Source organism: Notechis scutatus, chromosome Z (genome assembly GCF_049901735.1).
Source record: "Notechis scutatus isolate UNSWTSFEM ecotype Mainland chromosome Z, rNotScu1.2, whole genome shotgun sequence".
NCBI classification, from domain to species: Eukaryota; Metazoa; Chordata; class Lepidosauria; order Squamata; family Elapidae; genus Notechis; species Notechis scutatus.
Window position 1 is genome coordinate 130,609,338 of NC_142025.1, and position 25,353 is coordinate 130,634,690.

At 37.4% G+C, this 25,353-nt stretch overlaps 1 protein-coding gene across 1 annotated transcript; it reads left to right on the plus strand.

Annotated features, from left to right (window-relative positions):
* Window positions 1-4,292: 4,292 nt before the first annotated feature.
* Window positions 4,293-16,426, plus strand: LOC148129281 (vomeronasal type-2 receptor 26-like). The gene is made up of 5 exons (XM_087947266.1): window positions 4,293-4,441; window positions 6,289-6,580; window positions 6,837-7,667; window positions 8,709-8,936; window positions 15,482-16,426. The coding sequence occupies exons 1-5, from the start codon at window positions 4,293-4,295 to the stop codon at window positions 16,424-16,426; spliced, it is 2,445 nt and encodes an 814-aa protein (XP_087803392.1).
* The last annotated feature ends 8,927 nt before the right edge of the window (window positions 16,427-25,353 follow it).

Here is a 25,353-nt window from a genome sequence, read left to right on the forward strand (position 1 = left end):
CAATCATTACTGCAGCCAAATTTTGTCCTTTTTCTTCCTCAATATTTTGGAATCTAAGGTAAAATTCTGACCTGTCCATCTCTCACTTCAACATCCCACTTTTTTCTTGTTCAACCGTTGTTAATCTGCTATCAATATTTCCAATTGTGTCATCTCTTTGCTTATCTTTCTCTTCTATTTTTTGGATTCTCTCATCATGTTTCACCATCATTTGTTGAACATTTTCAAATTTTTCATCAATCTTCCCAATTCTTTGATCAATACTCTCCATTCTTTGTTCCATACTCATTTTTAGTTCTTGTATTCCTTGCATAACCGTCATTAAATCCACTTGTGCTTTATCTTGCTTTGCCATTATTGAAAGTCGTCCTCCAGTTGATGGGGAGACAGGAGCAGAAGTTGAAATGCCCAAAGGTAAAATTTTCTTACTCATTCCGTGGCTCAGAGTCTTCCAGCTCTTTTAATCCAATTAATAAGGTAGCCAATTGTAATCCAATTAGGAAAAAAGAAAACACCAAAAAGAAAGAAAAAAAAACCAGTAAAAAGTAAAAGCCCAAAATTAGAAAAGAGAAATTCTTCAGGTTCTTCAAGACCTTAATCCAACTGTGAAATACTCAATTATAATTCAAAAGTAAAAATTAAAAATAAAGAGAAAAAAGACAAAATAAAACCCAACAATATTAAAAAATAATAAGCAAAGAAAAATAAAAGGCGTTCTTCAGGTTCTTCTCACCTTAATCCAATTAAAAGACCTCAAAAAATGGAAAATAGCCATAAAAATAAGTCAAAAGTAGAAATAAAGAGGCAAATATCCCAATAATAATAAAAAAAAACGAAAAACAAATATTCTGAGGCTTCTCCTTTAAAAAAAAAAATGAGGTAAAATAAAAAATAAGTATACCAATATTACAAAATATTGTGGGGTTAGAGGGGAGGGATAAACCAGTTAATAAAAAATAAAAAATAAAAGCACACACTGCCTTTTATTTATCCAAGGCTCTTATTTGGCTTCTCCACAAATTTCAAGACCAAGCTTCAAATATTCAATTGATAATAGAAGTCCCAAAGAGCACCTGTATAAACATCCTCCAGCGCTCTTCCCTCTATCTTATCACTTCCAGTAGCCTTGAAGAGAGTTTTTTTTCCCAGCTCTCAACTTCAAATAAAATATTTTCAAGCCTCTAGTTGGCAGTGTTGCAAAATTTCTTAAAACCTCTCCCCTTCTTTCCCCTAAAAAGCCTTAAAAAGAAAAAGTATATATATATATATATATATATATATATATATATATATATATATATATATATATATATATATATATATATATATATATATATATGTGGATCTTTGGTTATTCGGTTTTCTCCGCGTAAGATTCAAAGTAGGCAGATACAAAGAATCTTACGCGGGAGAAAACCCGAATAACCAAAGATCCACATACAAATACCCGAGAACCTCAGAAAACATATATATATATATATATATATATATATATATATATATATATATATATATATATATATATATATATATATATATATATATATATATATATATGTATATTTTTAAAAAAAGATACTAAAGGGAGCCTCTATTTTATATAATATAAACAGTCAAAAAGGGGAAAAGAAAGCAAGTAAATATAAAAGAAAAAACCAGTCTGATTAACTAGATCACAATAGAAATTCAATGAAGAGGAAAAAAAGTAAAAATAAAAAGCCAAGCCTCACTTTGACATTCTTAAAGAAAAAATCGCCGCTAAGTCAAATTTTGTCAAGAATTTTACAGATTTCTTCTCATTTTAGGGTGTCCTTAAGTCCCAAGTAAAAAAAAAAAAGAATCCTCACCAGCCGATACACTTTCTCTTTCTATTTTTTTACTAACTTATCATATCACAGACATATCTGACAGACTTTTTTTTTTGCTATCTCTATAACATTACTCTCCAGAGGAAGATTAATCATGTCTTTTAATGTATTCTGCCCAGCAACTCCTGCAACTCTCCAGGGAATCCAGAGAAGTAGTTGATGGAACAGATAATTTCCTATTTGCTGTATTCATCAAGAAAATATGAATATTGCATGTCAATGGTAGGATTCTATAGTCCGTTGTATATAATAGACCTCTGTAGTTCTTCAAGGAGTACATTCGATTCCAGATAAATATTCTTTAGAAGAGAAATATTTTCTGCTACTGTAATAAATTCAGCCTTGCTTTAAGATATGCCAAACTTAATTTGGTACCTGGGGGTACCTGGATCAAAAATAGTGACTGATTTTGACAAAGAACATGCTACTGAGACAAAGAGAAGAACTGGCAGACCTGTTGAAAATCCAAGTTACAAATAAGGTCAAGTATCTGGGGATACATTTGACAGCAAGATGTAGCACATTAAAAGAGAATAATTATATTAAACTTAAATAACAGATAGCTACAGACTTGAAGAAATGGGAAAACTTGCAATTGTCATTAATAGGGAGAATTTCAACAATTAAGATGAATATTTTACCCAGTATCCTATTTTTGTTTCAAACAATACCAATTAGGCTCGGAAAAGACTATTTTGATGATTTAAATAAAATTATGTTGAAGTATATATGGCAAGGTAAGAAAGCGAGAATAAAGCTAAAACTTTTGCAAGATGCTAGAATTAGAGGAGGTTTTGGCCTGCCCAATTGGGAATTGTACTATCAAGCTGCAAGTTTGATGTGGGTTAAGGAATGGATAACATTAAGAAAGACTAGATTGTTGACATTAGAAGGTCATGATTTGCTGTTGGGTTGGCATGCTTTTTTATGGTATAAGGGAACTAAAACACAGGGTTATTTTAGAAGACATTATATACGGGAGTCTTTGTGGTTAAACTGGGAGAAGATAAAAAGACAATGTTATTTGAAAATTCCAGTTTGGTTATCGACTATTGAAGCATTTTCCTATCCTATAATTTATAAGAAGGAACAAACAGTTAGATATGGGGAACTATTGGATGAAAAGGGTGAACTTAAAACGATACAAAATTTAGAGGAACAAGGTATAAAGATGAATTGGTTTTCATATGCGCAAATACATTCAAGGTATGATGAAGATTCTAAAACAGAGGGATTCTATGATAAACAGACTGATCTAGATAAGATCTTGATGGGTACTGATGAGAAGGTGATTAAAAAATTATATGGTTATTTACTGGGAATTAAATTAGAAGAAGAACAAGTTAAAGAAACTATGATTGTTTGGGGGAAGAATTTTGGATATGGGATTGATTTAGAGAAATGGCAAAAATTGTGGTCTCAAAATTATAAAATGACAATGTCAACAGCATATAAAGAAAATTTGTATAAGATGTTTTACAGGTGGCACTTTCCCCCGACAAGAATAGCAAGAATGTTCAAGAACAAATCTGAAAAATGCTGGAAATGTCATCAGATACCTGGCTCATATTACCATATGTGGTGGACTTGTGAGGATGCTAAAAATAGTGACTGATGGGATATTGGACGTCTAGTGAAAAATCACTTAAATATAAGTCAGCAGTATTGTGCACTTACCACAAAACCCAACACGGTTGTCACCTGTATTAACAAAGGGATAGAATCATTGGTATTTGTATGATGGTGCATACCTAATACTTTTTCCTATTTTTCCTGCAACAATCCTGTTGTTGTTGTTGTTGTTATTATTATTATTATTATTATTATTATTATTATTATTATTATTATTATTATTATTATTATTATTATTATTATTATTATTATTATTCCTTTCTGCTATCTAGTTAAAGGAGGTGTTTTGGGGTGAGAGAAACTGAGGCAGACTGCCTTAAAGTCCCCTATCCAACTTTGGTTCTATTTATTAAGTTTTTCAAGACCCTCTAATACATGGAGATGAAGAGCCAACTACCATGACATGGAAGCAAGAAATAGATATCTGGCCCTATATGAAGATTATGTGTTGTCTTATGTAGAAAAGAGACATCCTTACTGGAAAGGATTGTGGAGAGAAAGAATTTTAACATATGGACAATCCAATCTTCCTTTAGAAAAAATGGAGAAAAGATTGAACCTTCTTGTGGAAAAGGTGCAGAGATCTCTCACTGCATGCACCATTCCCTGCATTCAATGATGCAAAAAATACCATCTAACTGGTTTGAATACCATCTATTATATGGATCTTGAATTAACAAAATGCTTTGAAAGGAAGTGTCATCAAATTTTAGGTTCAAAGCAGTGGCATTAGATACAAGCAAAATTGTCGGGCTCCGGACATGCCACAACATGTGCCAGAGCTCGACAACGATGTCGGAGGGGGGAGGAACTGATATTTACCTTGTTGCCGCCTCAGCTGCTCCAGCCACCAATACAGACCCAACACTGCTCCGTGCCCCCCTCAAGAAGGTCCAGGGAGAGGGCTCTGGATGGAAGCTGGGTACCGACAGCCAGCGGATGTGATGGTTGTGCTGACTATGAATAGACTAGGATGATGTCATCAGGAGGTGACAGGGATTGCAGCAGGCTGGGAAAGGGTGGCAGCTACTGAATCTGGGACTGAAGGAGAGATGAGTGGTAGCTGACATTCGGAGGAGAATGGCCATGGTGGTGGGTAATTACAGAACTGGGCACAATCATGGGATAATAAGGAAGGGTAGTAAGCACACGGGTGAAGGAAGCTTCAGCTAGGTGGATATTAATATAATGAAGGAACAGATGTTATGCAGCTTAGATGAGTGGGGGGGGGAAACTAGGGTATTTAAAGTGCTGAGAGGCAGTGGCTCTCAGCGCTGGCTTTATTTGGAAATATTTTTACTTGCTGTTGCATTGTTTTGGTTGCTGGAATAAAGTGATGATTACTCTAAACTGTGAGTCCTGTCTGCTTTTTCCAGGTGGGAGACCAAGAGACCAGAGGCAGCTGAGAGAAATTGTTCTGGTACTAGTAGAGTAGAGGAAAGCAGTGGCAATTACAAAGAAAAAATATAGGGTACTGGGGCTGAAAAAAAAAATGAGTGTGACCTGAGTTTGACATTTCCATCTACTTCCAAGCCATTAGTTGAAATCAATCATGAAACTTTTTTCTTCTGTATTAGGCTTTAGCTTCACTTTGCATAACCTCCTGTTGATCTATAATCATTCTGGGGACACATTAAATACAGGTCTAAGTAGGAAATTATCTGCCATATCCTGTTATCCTATTCTGCCACATCCTAGCCTTTTACACTACTATAATTATCAAATTCTTCTCTGAGATCCTTGTGGAATTCTAGTTGCTACTTGGCAAGACTACCAAGACTAAATGACACAAAGAATCTTCCCTATATCGTGGAGAGCTGTTAAAGCAGAAAGGCAAATTTTCATGAGACCTTTTCCTAATATTTTATGCCCTATCCTCTCAGAGGGAGTTTACTCATGGACATTTAAATTAGAAACTGGAAGGGATGAGCAGGCAACCTCTTGAAATGATGGTTACGATTCCAGTGCTGGTTCTGTTGCAGTCTCAGATAATGTACAGCTTTACTCTTGCTCAATGTCTGGTCAGCAAACCTCTTCCCATTTCCAGATATTTAAAGGCAGGCCAGCTGAACCTGGGTGTCATAACCTTCCAAATATATATGACTCCTGAACCACTCTCATTTGAAATCCCACCCTCACATGAACCCTCTGGATACCCTCTGTAAGATGTTCAGATTTGTTCCATTTGTTCAGCTTTCCTTGTTGTGAATAATCAGACTCTGTAGATTGCCTGGTTGTTGAACATTAGTCAATGCATTTCCTAGGTCACATTTATTAACATAATGTTACTGTATTCCTTGCAAAACAAAATTTAGGCTCCAGAATTTCTGTTCAGATTATTTGCAAAAACTGTCACCTAAAAACTACTTGGCTTGATTTGACTTGACTTAATTACTTTTCATTTGTCAAGGCTCCTAGTCTTATGCTTTGATTTTACCTTAACTTCCTGATATTCTTTTGTCCTCAATCAACCTTCACAGAGATTCTTATGGCAAGTTATATCTGAACTAATTTTTTATTGTCCAAGCTTTCAAAAATCGCAGTCTATTTTCTCTGAAGGTTCTGAGAAAAAGGGCTTTAGTTTCCAAATGAAAGTAAGTGGCATGAACTATTTACTTCATAGCTGATATGTAAGATCTGGACAACTTCCCAGTCTTCATTTTGAGATGACAAGTAAAAATAGGCTTGTTCTTTCACTTGATATCAGGTTAAAGAAAAATGTAATAGTTTTTTCCAGATTTAAAATGCCAAAGATAGCGAATAGTAAGTTAATATCATCATCTTACAGGTACTTGACACAAAACTATCAGCATATTCTGGCTTTGGAATTTGCTTTGAAGGAAATCTATGAAAACTCTCACCTCCTACCCAACATCACCTTGGGCTTCCATATTTACAACAGCAATTTCATTGGAAGTTGGACCTATCGTGGTGCACTGGAGCTTCTTTCAACAAAGAACAAATTCATCCCCAACTACAAGTGTGATGGCCAGAACAATGAAATAGCTGTCATTGGAGGACCTTATACAAAAATCTCTCTGGATATGGCAAATATTCTGTGCAACTACAAGATTCAACAGGTGAGGCGTGCTCCCTTTTACATATACATACACCTACACAAATCTTATATTCAGTGGTGGGATTCAAATAATTTAATAACTGGTTCTCTGCCCTAATGATTTCTTCCAACAACCAGTTCACCAAACTATTCAGAAAGTTAACAACCGGTTCTCCTGAACTTGTGTGAACTGTCTGAATCCCACCACTGCTTATATGTCCACCCAAATTGTGCATGTTTATTGCAGCAACACCTTTCAATTGCTTTTCTTTCTTCAGCTTATCTATGGTTCTGCACCTACAATTAATCATGGAGATGATTTCCACTGGATGTTCCCTAATAATAAGCTTCAGTACAGGGGTATTCTCCAATTATTGCTACATTTTGGGTGGACATGGATTGGGATGATTTCTCTAAACTATGATGATGAAGATTGGTTTATAGCAACTGTGATTTCAATGTTTGCCCATAGAGGAATCTGCTTTGACTTCATTGAAAGTTTCCCCAAGAACACATACACTAATCAGTTCACTGAAATGTTAGAGGATGGAAATGAACTATATGACACTGTCATGGCAAGCATGGCATCTGCTGTAGTTGTACAAGGTGAATTTATGCTGAGTATGAGATTGTTATTCTCTTATCAAGGTCCATCAAAAAATGAGAAAATCTGGATTATGACAGCTCAGATGGATTTCACTTCCACTTCTATTCAAAGGAACTGGCCTTTACACTTCATTCATGGTGCTATATCTATTGTGGTTCACTCAAGTGACTTGGTAGGATTTCAGGATTTTGTTAGGGAAAGAAATCTAGCCACCAATCAAGAAGATGGCTTTCTCAAGGATTTTTGGGAAGATGCTTTTGAATGTGTGTTCCCGAACTCCAGTGGAGAGAAGAATTTTGATGGTATATGCACTGGGGAGGAGAAGATAGAGACCCTACCTTCATCTATTTTTGACATGCAGATGAATAGCCACAGTTACACGGTCTACAATACCATGTATGCTGTGGTACATGCCTTGAATGCTTTATATTCATTCAAAAGGAAACACAAAGTTGTGCCAGATAAAAGTCAACTGAATCCTCTCCATCAAGAATCGTGGCAGGTATCATTTTGAGCATATGTATGTGTGTTTGAATATATCCATGCTTGTATAATGTAAATTCTATTCTCACCCTTATTGGTGATAATGTTTCCTCTCATCTCCTTACCGGAGACTTGGGAATTTGTGCAGCATCTGAGCTTTTTCTGGCACTGCACTCTTTGGATAGAGAACTGTGATGTAATTCCTGGGATGTTTTGGAGACACTTTCCCAGCTTAAGACTCAAACTACGATGTTGGCCTTTTGTTTCCACATATTCTCCAGTTCTTTTTTCACACCCTTGTACTTCTCTAGCTTCTCATAGTCCTTCTTTCTTATGTCACTTGCATCACTACATGTATTGCCACCACTGTCTTGTCTACTACCATGATATCTATTTTATTGGTTACTACCCATCTCTCCGGATTTGGAAGTCCCATAAAATCTTAGCTTTCTCATTCTCCATGGCCTTCTGTGAGATCTTCCATCTGAACTAGCCCTTGTTCTATGCAGATGTACACAATGCCAACTCCTTTGTTTTGCCATTCAATGCATGCTCTTCCTGCCTGTATCTTACACTCCTACTACTATGTGCTGGACCTTCTCAAAGGTCTGTCTGTGTAACCTTTGATCCTGTTTAGTATGGTAGATCCCTGCTTCTATGATTCCGATGCCTGTTCTTATGCTGCTATGATCAGATTTGGTCCAGCTCTTTCCAGATACCAATAGGATTTCCCAATGTTTGACACCTCAGATATCTGTTGAGAGCACAGCCCTTAGAGGGTCTTCTATTGCCATGGCATTTGCTCTGACTGATTTTCCTGTCAAGTCTCATGCTTTTTCAGGCATTCTCTCAGCAGCTCATCTTTGGGTGCCATCTTATTAAAGTACTCCCAAATGCTCTGGGCCATGTCCAGGACAGTGGACTTCCTATTCTTAAAGGAAAACTCTGACATAAAGCAATAATTAATCAGGAGTGGATTAAAGGTCTCTTTTTTCCAAAAGTCCTCTTAGCTATTTGTCTAATCATTTTTATAAAACATTTCTCTCTTTTTCTCATTGAGTTGCATCATTTTCTCAGGACTGTCTCATTTAACAATAATGCTGGGGAGCCTGTTTCCTTTGATGAAACTGGGCAATTGGTGTCAGGATTTGATCTAATCAACTGGATCACTTTGCCAAATCAGTCTCTCCTTAGAGTCAAAGTTGGAAGTTTAGATGTACATACTTCTGAAGAAATGAAATTCACCATTCAGGAGAAGGCCATTGTTTGGCCCACCAGTTTTAACCAGGTAAGCTAGATGAATCTGGTTGCAAAGTAAACTATGTCAAAATGTAAACCAAGTCTTTTTTTTTGTTTGCTACAAATTGACTGTTTTCTATAATTACCAACGTTCCTACAGATTTCTACAATAATAACATACTGTTGCTTTATTATATTCATAATGAAAATGAATATATATGCATACTGATACCTTAAAATAAGTTGCTAAAGAAGTCAGTAAATTTATTCTAATAGAAGTCTCCTGCCTCCTGATTCTACTTTATCATAAAACTATACATTGTCAGGTTTTGTCATTGTTGTATGCTCTACATAGTACTTATATATCTCCAACTCATGGATGCTTCAATACAGAAATCCATTCAGACTGGTTCAATGTAGTCAAACGAATCCATTTAGTCAAATGAATCTTTGAAAGAACAGAATAAAGAAAACAAAGAACAAGGGAACTGTGATCACTTTCATCAAGTATGAGAAAAAGCTAGTATTGTCATATATTTGGATAAACCCAAGTCAACACACTTATTTTGGACTTTGGAGATATATAGTGTATGCTCTCCCCAAACACTGGCTATAAAGAAATAAAATACTCATTTCTAAAAAGATTCTCATTAGGCAAAATAAACCAAATAGAGAACTGCACAACATCATCCACGCATCCTGTTGGAGAAAGATCTCTAAGAAGGATACACAAGAATTAATTAATCAATTAATTAATCTCTTCTACAGCCTCCTTAATTTAATTTAAAATTCTGAGCCATGGTGGTATAGTGGCTAGAATGCAGTATTGCAGGCTGACTGCCATAGTTTGATTCTCTCTAGCTCAAGATCGACTCAGCCTTCCATCCTTACGAGGTCAGTAAAATGAGGACCCAGATTGTTGAGGGAAATATGCTGACTCTGTAAACTGTTTAGAGCAGTGGTCGCCAACCAGTGGGCCACGGCCCACTGGTGGGCCTTGAGAATATTTTGGTGGGCCTTGAGAATATTTTGGTGGGCCGCAGAGAAAGCTCACTTCCAGAGCACCCCACCCCCTAAAGCAATTAATCCAGTCTGTGCAGCCCACATGGCCCGCAGGAACGGTCCCCGCCCACTCACTCCTTACCTGGCAAACTTGCCTGCTAAAATTGCTATTTTTCCTTTTTCCAACCATCTTCTGTTCTGCTGTGCTGAGAAATTTAGATTAACTAGGAAGCAGGAAATGGTTGGATTTCTTGCTTTCTAGCTTGTCTTTAGATCTTCGGCTCTGCTTCCCTTAGGACTGAAGGTTTGCTTGCAAGCAAATTCAGTGCAGACTCACAGCAAGCAAATTTGAGAGACAGAGCTAGCCGATGGCAGATAGATTGACTGAATGATTCTGTGAGCAAATCAATCTGCCTGCTTTGCCTGATTTTGGGTAAAAATTGCTTTTTAAAAAAATAAAAAAATCAATATTTACATACATGTGTGTTGTGAGTTAATTTTGTAAGTTTGCTTGCTAGCAAATTTTATGAGTTTGCTTGCAAGCAAATTTTATGTGACAGATTGAGATAGCCGATGGCAGATAGATAAATTTCTGAATGAATCTGTGATTCTGTGAGCAACTCAATCTGCCTGCCTGCTTTGCCTAATTTTGGATAAAAGTTGCTCTTTTTTTTATAAAAAAATTCAATGTTTATATAAATATTTATAATATTTACATACAAGCCATGCCCAGCCAGTCACATGACCACCAAGCCACACCCACAAATTAGACCATGCCCACAGAGCCTGTTAGTGGTCCCTGGGATCTAGAAATTATGAGTTTGGTGGTCCCTGAGGTCCAAAAGGTTGGTGACCCCTGTTTTAGAGAGGGCTATAAAGGACTGTGAAGTGGTATATAAATCTATGTGCTATTCAGTGGTGGGATTCAAGTTTCTTAACCAGTTCTGTGGGTATGGACTAATTTTGTGGTGTGGCTTGGTGGTCATGTGACTGGGTGAGTGTGGCTTGCTGTCTGGGCATGGCTTTTTTCCCCATGGCTGGGGTGTGTGGCTTGCTGGCTGGGCATGGCTTGGTGGTCAGGTGATTGGATGGGCATGGCCAGATGGCCATGCGACTGGAAAACCAAATACAAGTGGTCCTCACTTAATGGCAGGTTGCTTAGCAAGTGTTCTAATTTACGACTGAGCTCCCCAGAGCTACCTGATCTGTTTTTGGAATTTTGACAGCCATGTACACACACACACACACACACACACACACACACACACAATCTCTTCTAAACCTGCTATTCTATGATTCTGTAAGGATCTCCTGCTGGAGCAGGGGGCTAGACTAGAAGATAGCCTTCCAGCCTTAATTTGCTGTGCTGTTTCTGTTGTGAATCAATAAAAGTGAATAACCTAAATGCAAATTAGGGGTTGAAAACCTGCAAACCTGATTGGTCCTTATACAACAACTTGGGATTGGGCCAGAACCGGTCCCTGATTGGTCACTTTTGGGACTGTCCTTATTGGTCAATAGTTGGAACCTGTTGCGCATTTTCATTGGTTAATAAGGCAGCAGCTAACCCTATAAAAGGGTTACTGCTGCCCATAGCATTGCTCTGTTCCATTCTGATTCCTGTTATTATTAAAGAGTTGAAGTCACTGGTCAGATGTCTGGTCTCCTTATTCTCCAAACTTAACAGTTTCAGAATCTTCTGAAGACAGGGTTTGTATCCTTCCTTCCTCTCCTTTTTTTCACTCTCTCCCTCCCTCCCTCCCTCCCTCCCTGTATTTATCTATCCATTCATACATCTCATTCACTTTCCTCTCCCTTCCACTCTTTCTTTCTTTTTCTTTCTTTGTCCCTTCCTTCCATCACTCCCTTTCTTTGTCTATCCCTTTTCTACCTTTTGCTTCCTTTCTCTTTTTTCTTTCTTTCTCTTTTCTCTTTCTTTTCTTTCTTCTCTCTCTCTTTTCCTCTCTCATCTTGTTTTTCTCTCTTCTTCTCTCATTCCCTCTTTTTCTCTCTTTCCCTCTTTTTCTCTCTCTCTTCCCACCCTCTCTCTGTGTCTCTATGGCTCTCTCCCCCTCCTATCTTTCTCTGTCTCTGTCTCTGTCTCTCTCTCTGCCCCTCTTCCTGTCTTCCCTTCTCTCTCCACCACTCTCTGTCACTCTCTCTGTCTCTCTCTCTGTGTCTCTCTGTCTCTCTCTGTCTGTCTCTCTGTCTGTCTCTCTCTCTGTGTGTGTGTCTCTCTCTGTGTGTATGTGTGTCTCTGTATGTGTGTGTGTGTGTGTGTCTCTCTCTCTTTAAGCCGTGGGTGGACCAAACCAGCAAGCTTTCCTTGGCACTCTTTACTACTTCTTTCATTTCTTCTTTTTGGAACCCAGACTAGCTGAACAATGATTGCCAGCTGTGGTGGAAGTGTCTCTTTGATCGACCCTTCTCCTCATCTTCTCCTGTTGCTGGGAGAGCAAGAGAGTCTTTCCCAGCACAGCAAAAAGTTTGCAAGTTCCCCTCCAACAGGAAAACATTCAGCTCCGGGTTGAATCCTGTTTCACTCTGCCACCTGAGCCACCTGACTCCCTATTGGAGGGGAACTTGCAAACTTTTTGCTGTGCTGGGAAAGACTCTCTTGCTTTCCCAGTAGCAGGAGAACATGAGCCTCTCCACATGTTCTCCGGTACCACAAAATTTACTCAGGTCCTCACAAGTCTGCATCTTGCCCCCTGCCTGGATTTACCACACCTGCTGGGCCTTACCTGCTGGGAGTTAGGGCAGCGGGTAACAGCAGCAAAAGGCAAGTGGGGTGGGGGTAAAAGGGGACTGGCAGTGATAGATAGGTGACGGGCCCTGGAGCTTACAGTGCCTCACTCACCCAGGGAGATCAGACAAGACCAAAGCCGAAGGCATGCAGCAATGGCTGGCCTGGTGGGTGGGCAAAAGGAGGCTGCAGGCGATGCTGCACATGTGTGATAAGGACTGACTGTGCATGGAGGGGAGGGGTGGGCGGAGAAGGGCGAGGCCAGACAGAGGTGCAATTTGCCAGTTCTCCAAACTGTGCAGAATCATAACAACCAGTTCTATAGAACCAGACAGAACTGGTAGAATCCCACCCCTGATGCTATTGTTATTCTCCTTTTATCTGTTCTCCATTCAGGTTCAGCCCCTTTCTGTGTGCAATGATCATTGCCTTTCAGGTCATAGAAAAACTATGAAAGAAGGGAAGCTGTTCTGTTGCTATGACTGCCTTCCATGTGCGGAAGGAAAGATTTCAGCACAAGAGGGTAAGATATACATTAATTGTATTTGTTTTTTGAATAAGAAGATTGGTTGATTTCTGGATCTATTATTCAAGATTCCTTGTCTCCAATTTCATTTGAAAGTTAAGATTTTCACACCTCAGAATATTATGGAGCTGAAGTTCTAATTACCAGCAATCAGAGTTGGGGAGGCAGAAGATGTATGCAATCTTTTTTTTAATCTATTCAAATACACCATTTTGTCCTCAATATAAAAAATAGTAAGAGAACACTTGTCTGATATTGATGAATACTGTTAGGAATATAAGTCACCTAACAGGTATTTGGGTTGGAAATATATAAACCAGGATAAACATTTTAAAACTGTATCTTTAAGAAAATGCAAAACCGTAATTGGGTGTGGTTTCTCAAACGGCCATAAGAGGGAGCCAGAAACCTGGGTTGTTTTGTCTTAGTTTCAGAGGAGAGTGTGAGTAAGGTCTCTTTCCTTCTGTTGGAGAATATTGCCGTTCCTCATAATTGACTGGTATTCTGGATTTAATGTAAGTCTGATAGTGAACTGTTTTTGACACTGGACTTTGATATTTGGATTATCCCTGGATTGAAAAACTGTCTGATCTTACCTGTGAATGACTTTGGACTGTATTTTGGACTTTTCTTAAACCTTTATTGAAAGTAAAACCCTACATTTACTGCACAGTGTATCTGTGTGCTGTGTGTGTATTATTCAAACACTACTCTCTATATGTCTCCCTGTATGCGCTCATTCTTCTAACGGGGAATTACCTCAACAAATACAAATTACCAGGACCTGATGGATTACATCCCAGAATTATAAAGGAACTGGCAGACACTGTACCATATATAAAACCAGATCTGCCAACATCTAGAAACAAGTAAAGTAATAACTAGCAGTCATCATGGATTTGTTAAAAACAGATCATGCCAAACAAATCTTGTTTCATTCTTCAACATAGTGACTAAATTAGTAAACCAGCAAAATACTATGGATGTAATATACTTAGACTTCAACAAAGGAGACCACAACCTACTTCTTGGTAAGCTAGAAAAAAGTGGGATAGAAGGCATCACCTCCAGATGGAGTCGTAACTGGCTGACAAACTGAACTTAATGGGTCTACATCTACATGGAGAGAAGTAAGCAGTGGAGTACCACAAGATTCCATCTTAGGCCCAGTTCAGTATCATCATAAATGACCTAGATGAGGGAATAGAAGGGGAACTTACCAAATTTGTGGATGATACTAAGCTGGCAGGAATAGCTAATACCCTAGATCAGGGCTGTCAAAGTCCTCACCCATGGGATGGAAGCATCATGCACTGGCCACGCCCATGCCTGGTTTAGCGAGGGGAAATAAGTCCTGATATGTCATGTGGTGCAACTGTGAGATGAGTTTGACACACCTGGGCTACATGATAGACTCAAGGTCCAGATGGATCTTGACAGATTTGAACACTGGGCCCTATCTAACAAAATGAAATTCAATGTAGAGAAAAGTCTTATATTTAGGCAAAAAAACCTCAAAAGTACACATATAGACTGAGTGAAACCAGACTTAATAGCAGTAACTGTGAGATGGATCTTGGAGTCTTAGTGGACAACCAGTTAAAATATGAGCCAGCAGTGTGGGGCAGCAGCCAAAAAAGCCAATACAACCCCAAATGACATTAAAAAAAAGGATACAATCAAGATCAATTGAGGTATTAATTCCACTCTATAAAGCCCTAGTAAGACCACACTTGGAATACTGAATCCAGTTGTGATCACCACACTATAAAAAACATGTTGAGAGTCTAGAAAAAGTGCAGAGAAAAGCAACCAGGATGATTAGGAGATTGGAGACTAAAACATATGAAAAATGGTTACAGGAACAGTGCATGGCTAGTCTGGTGAAGAGAAGGACCAGAGGAGACCTGATAACAGTGTTCCAATATTTGAGGGGCTGCCTCAGAGAGGAAGGGGTAAAGCTATTTTCCAAGGCACCCAAAGGCCAGACAAGGAATAATTGATGGAAGCTGATCAAGAAGAGATTCAATTTAGAAATAAGGAGAAATTTTCTGACAGTGAGAACAATCAACCAATGGAATAATTGCCTTCGGAAGTTGTGGGAGCTTCATTACTGGTGCCTTTCAAGAAGAGATTGGACTGCCATTTGTCAGAAATGCTGTAGGGTCTCCTTGGTCATCCTTCCAACTCTGTTAATCTGGTAGAGTCAAACACCATCAAACCAATTTCCAAACAATGACAGATTTGTTTTTGGGTACTAGGTGGAGCTCAAGACATGTTAAAGAACAAGAGGGATAAAAACACTCAAATAATATGCTAGAGGCATGACATATACTACATAAATAATATACTATGTTCTTTTTCAGATGCAGATGACTGTGTCCCATGTCCAGGAGATCAATATGCAAATTTCCATCAAAATGCATGCATTGTCAAAGAGATCACTTTCTTGCATTACCAAGAACCTTTAGGAATTACATCTTTGGTGTTTGCATTCTCCTTTGCTTTCATGACAGTATTTGTGTTAGTTATCTTCATTAAGCACAATGACACACCGATTGTCAAAGCCAACAACCAGAGCCTCTCCTACCTTCTTCTCACCTCTCTTCTCTTCTCCTTCCTTTCTGCTTTCCTTTTCATTGGTCGGCCTACCATACTGACATGTCTCCTTCAACAAGTTACTTTTACCTTCATATTTTCAGTAGCAATTTCTTGTGTGCTGGCCAAAACTATCATTGTTGTTCTTGCTTTCATGGCCACCAAGCCAGGATCTGGAATAAGGAAATGGGTAGGGAACAGACTGGCTACTTCTATCGTGTTTTCCTGCTCCTTTCTTCAAGCATCTCTTTGTGCAATTTGGCTGGCAACCTCTGCCCCATTTCCACATTTTGACATGTATTCCCTGCATGAAGAAATTATACTGGAATGTAATGAAGGGTCTACCTATATGTTTTACTGTGTCCTGGGCTTCATGAACATTCTTGCCCTAGTCAGTTTCATGGTCGCCTATCTAGCTAGGAACTTGCCTGACACCTTTAATGAAGCCAAGTTTATCACCTTCAGCATGCTGATCTTCTGCAGTGTGTGGTTGTCTTTTTTCCCAGCCTATCTGAGCACCAAGGGCAAACACATGGTAGCTGTGGAAATCTTCTCCATCTTTGGCTCCAGTGCAGGATTATTGGCTTGCATTTTTTTACCCAAATGTTATATTATCATATTAAGGCCTGAACTAAATAAAAGAGAACAGCTAGTGAGGAGGAAATAATATCTCCAAATTGTTTACTGAACATTTCTAACAACTGCATGTGATAAGCAATATGTTTAAATTTAAAAATAAAATTTATGAAATATCTTTGTCTTGTGGAACTTCTTGCAATCTTTTTTTTTAAACAGTTTATTAGTTTTTACAATTAAAAACAACCAACGATACATACACAAATAAACAAGAGAAAAAAAGAAGGAAGAAAAGAAAGAAAAGATTGAAAAGAAAGAAAAAAGAAAGAAAAAGAAGGAAGAAAAGTTAAAAGCATTCTTATTTTTACAGTTTGCAAGATCTTTTTTCCATAGCCTTTGATTTATATCATATACACACACCTATTCTATACATATATTGCTATCTCATTATTATAGGTTAATACTTTCCTCTTATGCCTTATGGTATATAATTTATCTTTGATCAATCCAATTGTACCAGTGATCCCCAACCTTTTTTACGCCACGGCCCGGTATCCCCAACCTTTTTTATGGCGCGGCCCGGTACCGACATCAGCTGGGTGCCACCATCTTGTTTTGATGAAAAAGTGCTTCCGGTGAGCTTTCTACCCGGAAAAGCTCACCGGAAGCACTTTTTCATCAAAACAAGATGGCGGCACCCAGCAAGCCAGCGGCCCGGTAGGACCGGTGGTTGGGGACCCCTGAATTATACCAACAATTCCAACTATCATAATATAGTGAAGTATCTTTGTTTTTTAGTGCCAAAGTCAGTTTGTCCATTTCTGCACATTTTGAAATTTTATCAATAATCACTTCATCTGGTGGAATTTGATGTTATTTCCAATATTGAGCGAAGGCTAATCTGGCCACGGTTAAGATGTGTATTGTTATGTATTTAGCTTTTTTGGAAATTTGTTTGTCAAAGATCCCTAGTAGGAAGGACTCTGGTTTATATAATTTTGGGTTTCTGTACATGTCCACCACATATGGAAAAAGGTTCCTTCTTTTTTCTTGCATTTCCAACAATACGGACTCATGTTGGGGTGCATCTTCGCTAGTCTCGAAGGAGGGAGATGCCATCTATAAAACATTTTATAAAGATTTTCCTTGTATGCTACCGATTTTGTGATCTTATTATTCCTGCCCCAAACTTTTTCCCATTCCGCTACTACGTCCCACGTTCGACTCACGCAATCATATTCCCTTTTACAATTTCTTCTTCTAATTCTGTTTCTAGTAAATAATTGTAAAATTTTGTTATGTTTTTTTGTCCGGTCCTAATAAAATTTTATCTAATTGTTGAAGTTTATTGTTAATTCCAAATTCTTTCTTGTCTTGTTTGTACCTACTTTGAATCTGAAGGTAAACCCATTGATCAATTTTTTGTCCCTGGTGCTGAATTTCCTGCCTCGATTTCAAATTTCCTTGTGGGTCCAATAAGTCTTTATATTTAATCATTTTAATAATTTCCAGATTGTTTGGGTGAATCATCGCCTCCATTGTTGAAATCCATATTGGTATTTTTATGTAATATTTTTTCCATATTTTCTTCCAAATTGTTAGTAGCGCGTCTCTAATTAAATGTCTATGAAAATATTTTTGACTGGTTTTCCCTACGTCCCATAAGAAAACGTGCCACCCCCTTTGTAAGTCGTGGCCTTCTAGAAATAATATTCTTTTATTAGTTAAATTCACCCAGTCCTTCAACCAAACTAACGAGGTGGCCATATAATATAACTCCCAGTTTGGGACTGCTAACCCTCCTCTGCTCTTCATATCTTGCATTGCTTTTACATTTATTTTGGGTTTTTTCCCTTGCCAAATAAATTTGAGGGTTATTTTGTTAAGTTCTTCGAAGAACTTTTTGTGTAATTTAATTGGGATTGTTTGGAATATGTATAGAAATTTGGGGAGAATGTTCATTTTAATGGTGGCAATCCTACCTAATAGTGAAATTTGAAGTTTACTCCATGATTCTAAATGTTTCTTTACCTGATGTAACAATTTGTCATAATTATTTTCTTTAAGTGACTTACAGTGTGGTGTTAGCCAAATTCCTAGATATTTCACTTTCTTTGTCACTTGTATTTCCATTGTTTCTTCTAATTCTATTTTCTGTTTTTCTGTTAAATTTTTGGTCATTAATTTGGTTTTTTTCCTGTTTATTTTAAGTCCTGCTACTGCTCCAAATTTCTCTAGTTCTTTCATCAATTTTAGTCCCCTATCTATTGGTTCTTCAATGAAGAAAATCATGTCGTCCGCAAATGCTTGCAATTTAAATTCCTCTTTCTTAACCGTTAATCCCTTTATATCTGAATTTTGCCTAATTCGCGTTAATAATGTCTCTAATGATAATATGAAGAGCAGAGGAGAGAGTGGGCAGCCCTGTCTCACTCCTTTTTCTATCTTTATTGGGCGAGTGTGTTCCCCGTTTATTATTATATTGGCTTGTTGTGTGTCATAGATAGTTGTTATAATATTTTCAAATTTGGTACCCAGATTCAAATTATAAATTTTTTGAATTAAAAATTGCCAATTCAGATTATCGAAAGCTTTTTCTGCATCTAGGAACATGAGTGCTACTTGTCTCTCAGGGTGGGCTTCATAAAATTCTAGTACGTCTAATACTATTCTTAGATTATTCTTTATTTGCCTAGTTGGAAGGAATCCGTTTTGATCTTCATGTATATACAAGTTTAGCAATCTTTTTAATCTGTTTGCTATAATAGAAGTGAATATTTTATAATCGGTATTTAGGAGTGAAATCGGCCTGTAATTGTTTATATATCTGGGATCTGTATCCTCCTTCGGGATCAGCGAAATCAGCGCCCCCTCCATGAGTCCGGCATCCTGGCTGCTAGTAAAACGTCATTAAAAACTTCCAACATAAATGGTCCGATTTGTTCTACTATTCCCTTGTAGAGCTCCCCTGGGATTCCATCTGGGCCCGGGGTTTTGTTATTTTCTGGTTATCTATTGCTGATTTCAATTCCGATTCAGTAATGTCTTTATTTAATAGTTCTGCCATTTCTTCCCCAATTACCTTATCTTTAACTTCATCTAAATAGTTCCTTATTCTATCTTCACTAACCTCTTCTTTTTTGTATAGATCTTCAAAGTATTTATGAATGATTTCTTTTTTCTGTTCTATTTCCTGGTATATATCTCCCTTGTCATCTATTAACTGGTATATCATTCTCTTTTCTTTCTTTTTTTTTTAAATTTATAAGATAGCCATCTTCCTGGCTTGTTGGCATGTTCAAAATAGGTTTGTCTAGTCAAATTCAAATTTGTAATCATTTTCTCTTGTTCGATTAAATTCAATTTATGTTTAGCTATACTTATCTGGTTTTGCAGTTTTGTATCTTTTGGAGTATTCTGTAGTAGAGTTTCCAGCTCCTTAATTCTTTGATGTAGTTTATTTTGTTGGGAATATTTTTCCTTATTTCTCTTGGCATTATAAGAGATTGTTATACCTCTTATTACCGCCTTCATTGTATCCCATATATTTTGTTTTGTAGTTTCTCCATTATCGTTTTCTTTTACAAAAAAGTTTAATTCCTCCTTTAATTTATTGATGTATTCTTTCTCTTTTATTAATTGAGTGTTTAACATCCATCTTTTCTTTGGTTTTACCCTACCCTTCCATATTATCTGAATTGGGTTATGATCTGCCCATTCATTGGGCAAAATTTCCACTTCTTTTATTTCGTTTGCTATTTCCCCATTCATCCATGCCATATCTATCCGTGTCCATGTTTGGTGGGGATTTGAATAGAATGTAAACTGTTTTTCCCCAGGATGTAGTCTTCTCCATATATCTGTCAAATTTAGCTCTTTCATCATTTCCCTGCAAATCTTAGGGAGCTCTTTTCCCCTTTTTATTTTTCCCGCCGTTGCTGTGGTCTTTTTGATATTCAACAATAGAATTGAAGTCCCCTATAATACAGATGTGTTTTTCAACCATTTCAACCATTTTTCCATATAGGTGTTTAAAAAACTCTTTTTGGTCCCCGTTCGGGGCGTAAATTACTACTAAGAGAATTGGGATGTCATTAATCTAGATCTGTAACACCAGAGTCCTTCCTTCCAAATCCGACCATATTGGCTCTGCTTTTAAATCCTCTTTTACATATACTGCAATTCCTTTCTTTTTACACTCGTCTGCTGGTGTGGTAAATAACTTTCCTAATTTCGGGCATTCTAAATATTTTTCATCTTTCTTCATTATGTGCGTTTCTTGTAGGCATGTTATATCGGCCTTTTGTTTGATTAATTTAGTTAATATCCTTTTTCTTTTATTCGTTGAATTTAAACCGTTTATATTTATTGATAGTAATTTTTTTCTTCTCCCATTTATTTAGTTCTGTTTCGCTCTTTGGCGTGTAACAGCTCCTGTTTCTCCTTGCGTTTGTGTTTGTGTGATTCCTTCTGTCTTTTGTTGCGAATGAGTGTCCTCTTGGTTCCCTACAGATCTGATTCTATTTTTATGTCCACCGTATTCTTCTTGAGAATTTGTCTCCGATTCCTCCCTACTACTTTGCTCCTGCAGGCCCACCATCCGTTCATAAAAGTCCTGAGCTTTTTCCATGGTGTCTATTTTAATTTTCCTCTCTTTCCACGACACTAGCATCCCTTCTGGTATAAGCCATTTGAATGTAATTCTTTTTTTGGTTTAAATAAGCTGCCAGAAATTTGTAATCGCGCCTTTGTTCCCTTACTCTTCTCAGAATCTGTTTAAGAATTATAATTTCTTTTTCTTTATACGTTATTGTTTTATCTCTAGAAATTCTATATATCATATCACGGGTACATCTTCTGGAGAATCGTATGTGAACTTCCCTGGGGCATTTGTGTCGTCGTGCGTAATTTGTATTGACCCGGTAAACTTCATCAAACTCTTTTTGGATATCATCTCTGTCCTTCTTCAAAAGGCCGGACAGTATTTCTGCCATCAAGTATTCCAGGTCTTCCTCTTTTGATTCCGCCACATTTTGAAATCTTAAGTAAGTTGCCGCCTTGTCCATCTCTAGGAGGACCAATGAGTCGTCCATTTCTTTACTCATGTTTTTAAGATCTTCACCCACTCTTTCTAATTCCTTTTCCGTTTGGTCAGTTCTTTTTTCTACCTCTTTTATTATAACTTCATTTTTCTCCAAGGCCTGTTGCAGTACTCCCACTTTATCCTCTACTTTAAAGATGTCCGCCTTCATTTCTGCCTTTAATTTCCCCATCTCTTCCTTCAGTTCATTAATATCTGCTCTTGTTTCCCTGTGGTTTTTAGTCATTATTTCTTGCAGTTTTGTCAATGAGTCCTGTAAAGTTAGAAACATTGCTTGGATGTTGGCATTTGAGATGCTAGTTTGCTTCTCTATTGGTAGTGTTTCCTCTATTGTTTTTTGCGCCATGGGTGAAGTTGTTGCTAAAGTAGTTGTTATTGTGGGGTTGACCTTTCTACCAGTTTTCAATGCTGTAGTAGATGTAGAAGTCATTGCCTGTAAAATTTGTTTTTGTTGTTGTACAATGCTAAGTATATTGTTCCAAATTGGCATTCAGTGTTCTTAAATCTATTACTAGAATTGATCAAGGTCTATCAATCTGTTAAATAACTGTATTCTTAACTAATTAATAAGATAAATCTGTATTTCACTGATTTAACTTAAATGTAAAGTAAGCTTAGTTACAAAAAATGTTGCATTCCTAAATATTCCTAGATATGATCACACAATGCAATATGATATTAAACTAGAGAACTCTAAAATTGTTAATTAATCAATACCCAATATTCCTACTATCCCCCCTATATTCCCACACAGAATATAGCAATCTTTGTTATTAATAACTTAACTAAATTAATTAATCCAATATTTAACAACCTAATATAATGTGCATATCTATCAAGAGAAAATCAAAGAAAAAGCATAATTCAACACAACATGATATCAACTGATAGGAAAGAAGGGAGAATATTTTAAGTAAATATATGCGCAAAGAGGAAAGTAAAAAGAAAGAAAGAGAAGCTCTAGAAATATAATTTTTAGTTTTCACTTTTCAATTTGGGAGCTTTCACTTTAAGCACACCGGAAATCGAAGGTGAAAAGCTGCTGAGTAACAGCTACAATTAAACAGCGTTCTCACTCATTCAAAGGCTTCCAATTTTTTCAATTGCCCTGATTTCCTTCGAGAGGAGGGAAAAAAAGCTGTCTCCTCCAGTGGAGCAATATCCTCAGGTTCCCAGGGATTGTTTGAATAAATTGTGTCTTTTCAGTCAGTTAAGTCTGTTACTTTGTTGCAGCCACCTCAGCGTTCTAAATGCCCTTCCCCGATCAGCTTAGTTCTGCTTTCTGGCTCCGGTTGTAAAAGGATCTGCTCAAATGCAAATGGTAACTAGATCTTTTCAGTCACTTTGTAATGCTGGATTCCTCTTTAAATCTTTGTTATTCCACCTCTCTTCTGTCTGCCGAGCCCCTTCGCTTTCACTTGCAAATTCGCTTTTGGCCGCTTTCTCTTAGGGCTCCCAACAGACGCTCTTACAATATATGACAGCCTAAAGTCAATCTGTACTCTTCCAAAGTTCTTCTCCGCCACTAACTTTAATCATCACTCTCTTTCCCAACGAACTTGCAAACTGTCACTCACTCTTTCCTTCACATCGGTGGCAGTCAGGACTTCGGAGCCTCCATTAACATGGGGCTATTCTTGATCGTTGGGCTCTGGAGGGTTTCCTCTTCGTTGCAGGGGGGGTTGCCTTCCCCACCCTACGATCCGAGGTTCCTCCACACCGGCATGGGTCTCTCCAGGACTCGAGCACCCCGAAAGATTGCACCAAACTCAAGAAAAGGTTAGCTGAAACCACATCAGATTTCTGCCCCTCTGCTTGTCCTTGCCTTGCCACCGGAAGCTCCCCAGATATTGGAACTTCTTGCAATCTTGAGGTACTCCCAGGCTTAAGTAAAAGCATGTTATATTTTAACTACTAATACTAATGTTTGTGCTTTTTGTAATCAGTTTGCTGAAATGTTGGAGGAAGGAAATAATGTTTATGACATTGTCATGGCAAGCATGGAATCTGCAGTGATTGTACAAGGTGAATTTATGCTAAGTATGAGATTGTTGTTCTCTTATCAAGTTAAATCAAAAGATGAGAAAGCCCAGATGGATTTCACTTTCACTTCTATGCAAAGGAACTATCCTTTGCACTTAATTCGTGGTGCTATCATGGTTCATCATGGTTCACTTAGGGGACTTGGTAGGATTTCAGGATTTTGTTAGGAAGAGGAATCTGGCCACCAGTCAAGAAAATGGCTTTCTCAAGGATTTTTAGGAAGATGCTTTTCAATGTGTGTTCCCCAACTGCAATGGAGAGAAAAATTTTGATGGTATATTTTTTATTTATTATATTTATTTATTTATTTATTTATTTATTTATTTTATTTTATTTTTGTCAATTACTTACAAGATAATAGGTATAAATGAAAACATAGTTATGAATACATGGATACATATAAGAAAAATAAAAAATAAAAGAAACAATAGGACAGGGATGGTAGGCACACTGGTGCGCTTGGGCACGCCCGCTACAGACCTCTTAGGAAGGGGGTGAGGTCAATAGTAGACAATCTAAGGTTAAAGTTTTTGGGGTTTGGGGAAGAAACCACAGAGTCAGGTAGAGTATTCCAGACATTGACCACTCTGTTGCTGAAGTCGTATTTCCTGCAATCAAGTTTGGTGCAATTAACCTTGAGTTTGTATCTATTGTTTGCTCTTGTGTTGTTATGGTTGAAGCTGAAGTATTCATTGACAGGTAGGACATTGCAATGTATGATTTTATATACTATACTTAGATCGGACCGAAGGCGGCGTAGTTCTAGGTTTGTTTAAAAAAGAAAAAAGAAACAAAGAAAAAGGTTGTCTGAAACCTTAAAAAAAAATAGGTTAACAACTCTCAATGCCTTTTTGGTGATTTAGTTACAGTGCGCTCTACAACTTAGATCATTAGAGATCATTAGAGATTGACAGAGTTTGGATCATCAACAAGGTCTTGACTATTCAGCCTGTATTTTATTTTCTGATTATTATTATTTTTGCCAGTATGTAGGACAGATCATTTATTTGTTGAGATTTGAAGTTGCCATTTGTTTGACCATTCTGATACATAGTCAGGGTCTTTTTGAAGGGTAGCAGTATTGTCTATGGTGTTGAATAGCTTTACATAATCAGCGAAGAGAACGCAGTTGCTCATGATATGATCACAAAGGTCATTAATGTAGAGTATGAAAAGAGTTGGTCCTAGAACACTGCCTTGGGGAACACAGTTGACAGGAACAGAATTTGATAGGACATTCCCAATTTTTACCATTTGTTGTCTGTTTGACAGGAATGCTTCTATCCAGTTATGCAGGTGTCCAGAGATACCATAAGATTTTAGTTTTAGGAGTAGTTTGTCATGTACCACTGAATCAAAGGCTTTACAAAAGTCTTTTTAGATTGTGTCTATTGCTTTGCCCTGATCGAGTTGTGTAGTCCATATGTTTTTGCAGTGTAAGAGTTGCAGATTACATGAAAGTTTTTTTCCTGAAACCAAATTGTTTATTAGAGAGTAGGTTGTTTGTTTCTAAGTGCAGTCTTTACCATTAGGTCCTTTCAGGGGTGGGATGGGCCTTGAGTCTTTTAGTTTGTTGTTTACAAAATTGTAGAAAGTGCGGGTAGAATAGGTGCGTAGAAGGTTTTCCTCTTGTTTAATGTGATAATTGGTGCACTCAGTCTTTATCTGATGGCATACATTTTTGTATCAGCTTTTGAAGTTGGCAACGTGATCAGCTTTGTTTTTCCGCCAAAGTGATCTCTTTTTGGATTGACGCTTTCTTATTGTTATGGGTAATTTGTTTTTTCTGGTTTTGGGAGTTGTTAATGGTACATATAGTTTGATGACTCTTTTGCCTTCAAGTAAAAATATGTTGTCATAGTTCAGCTATTGGT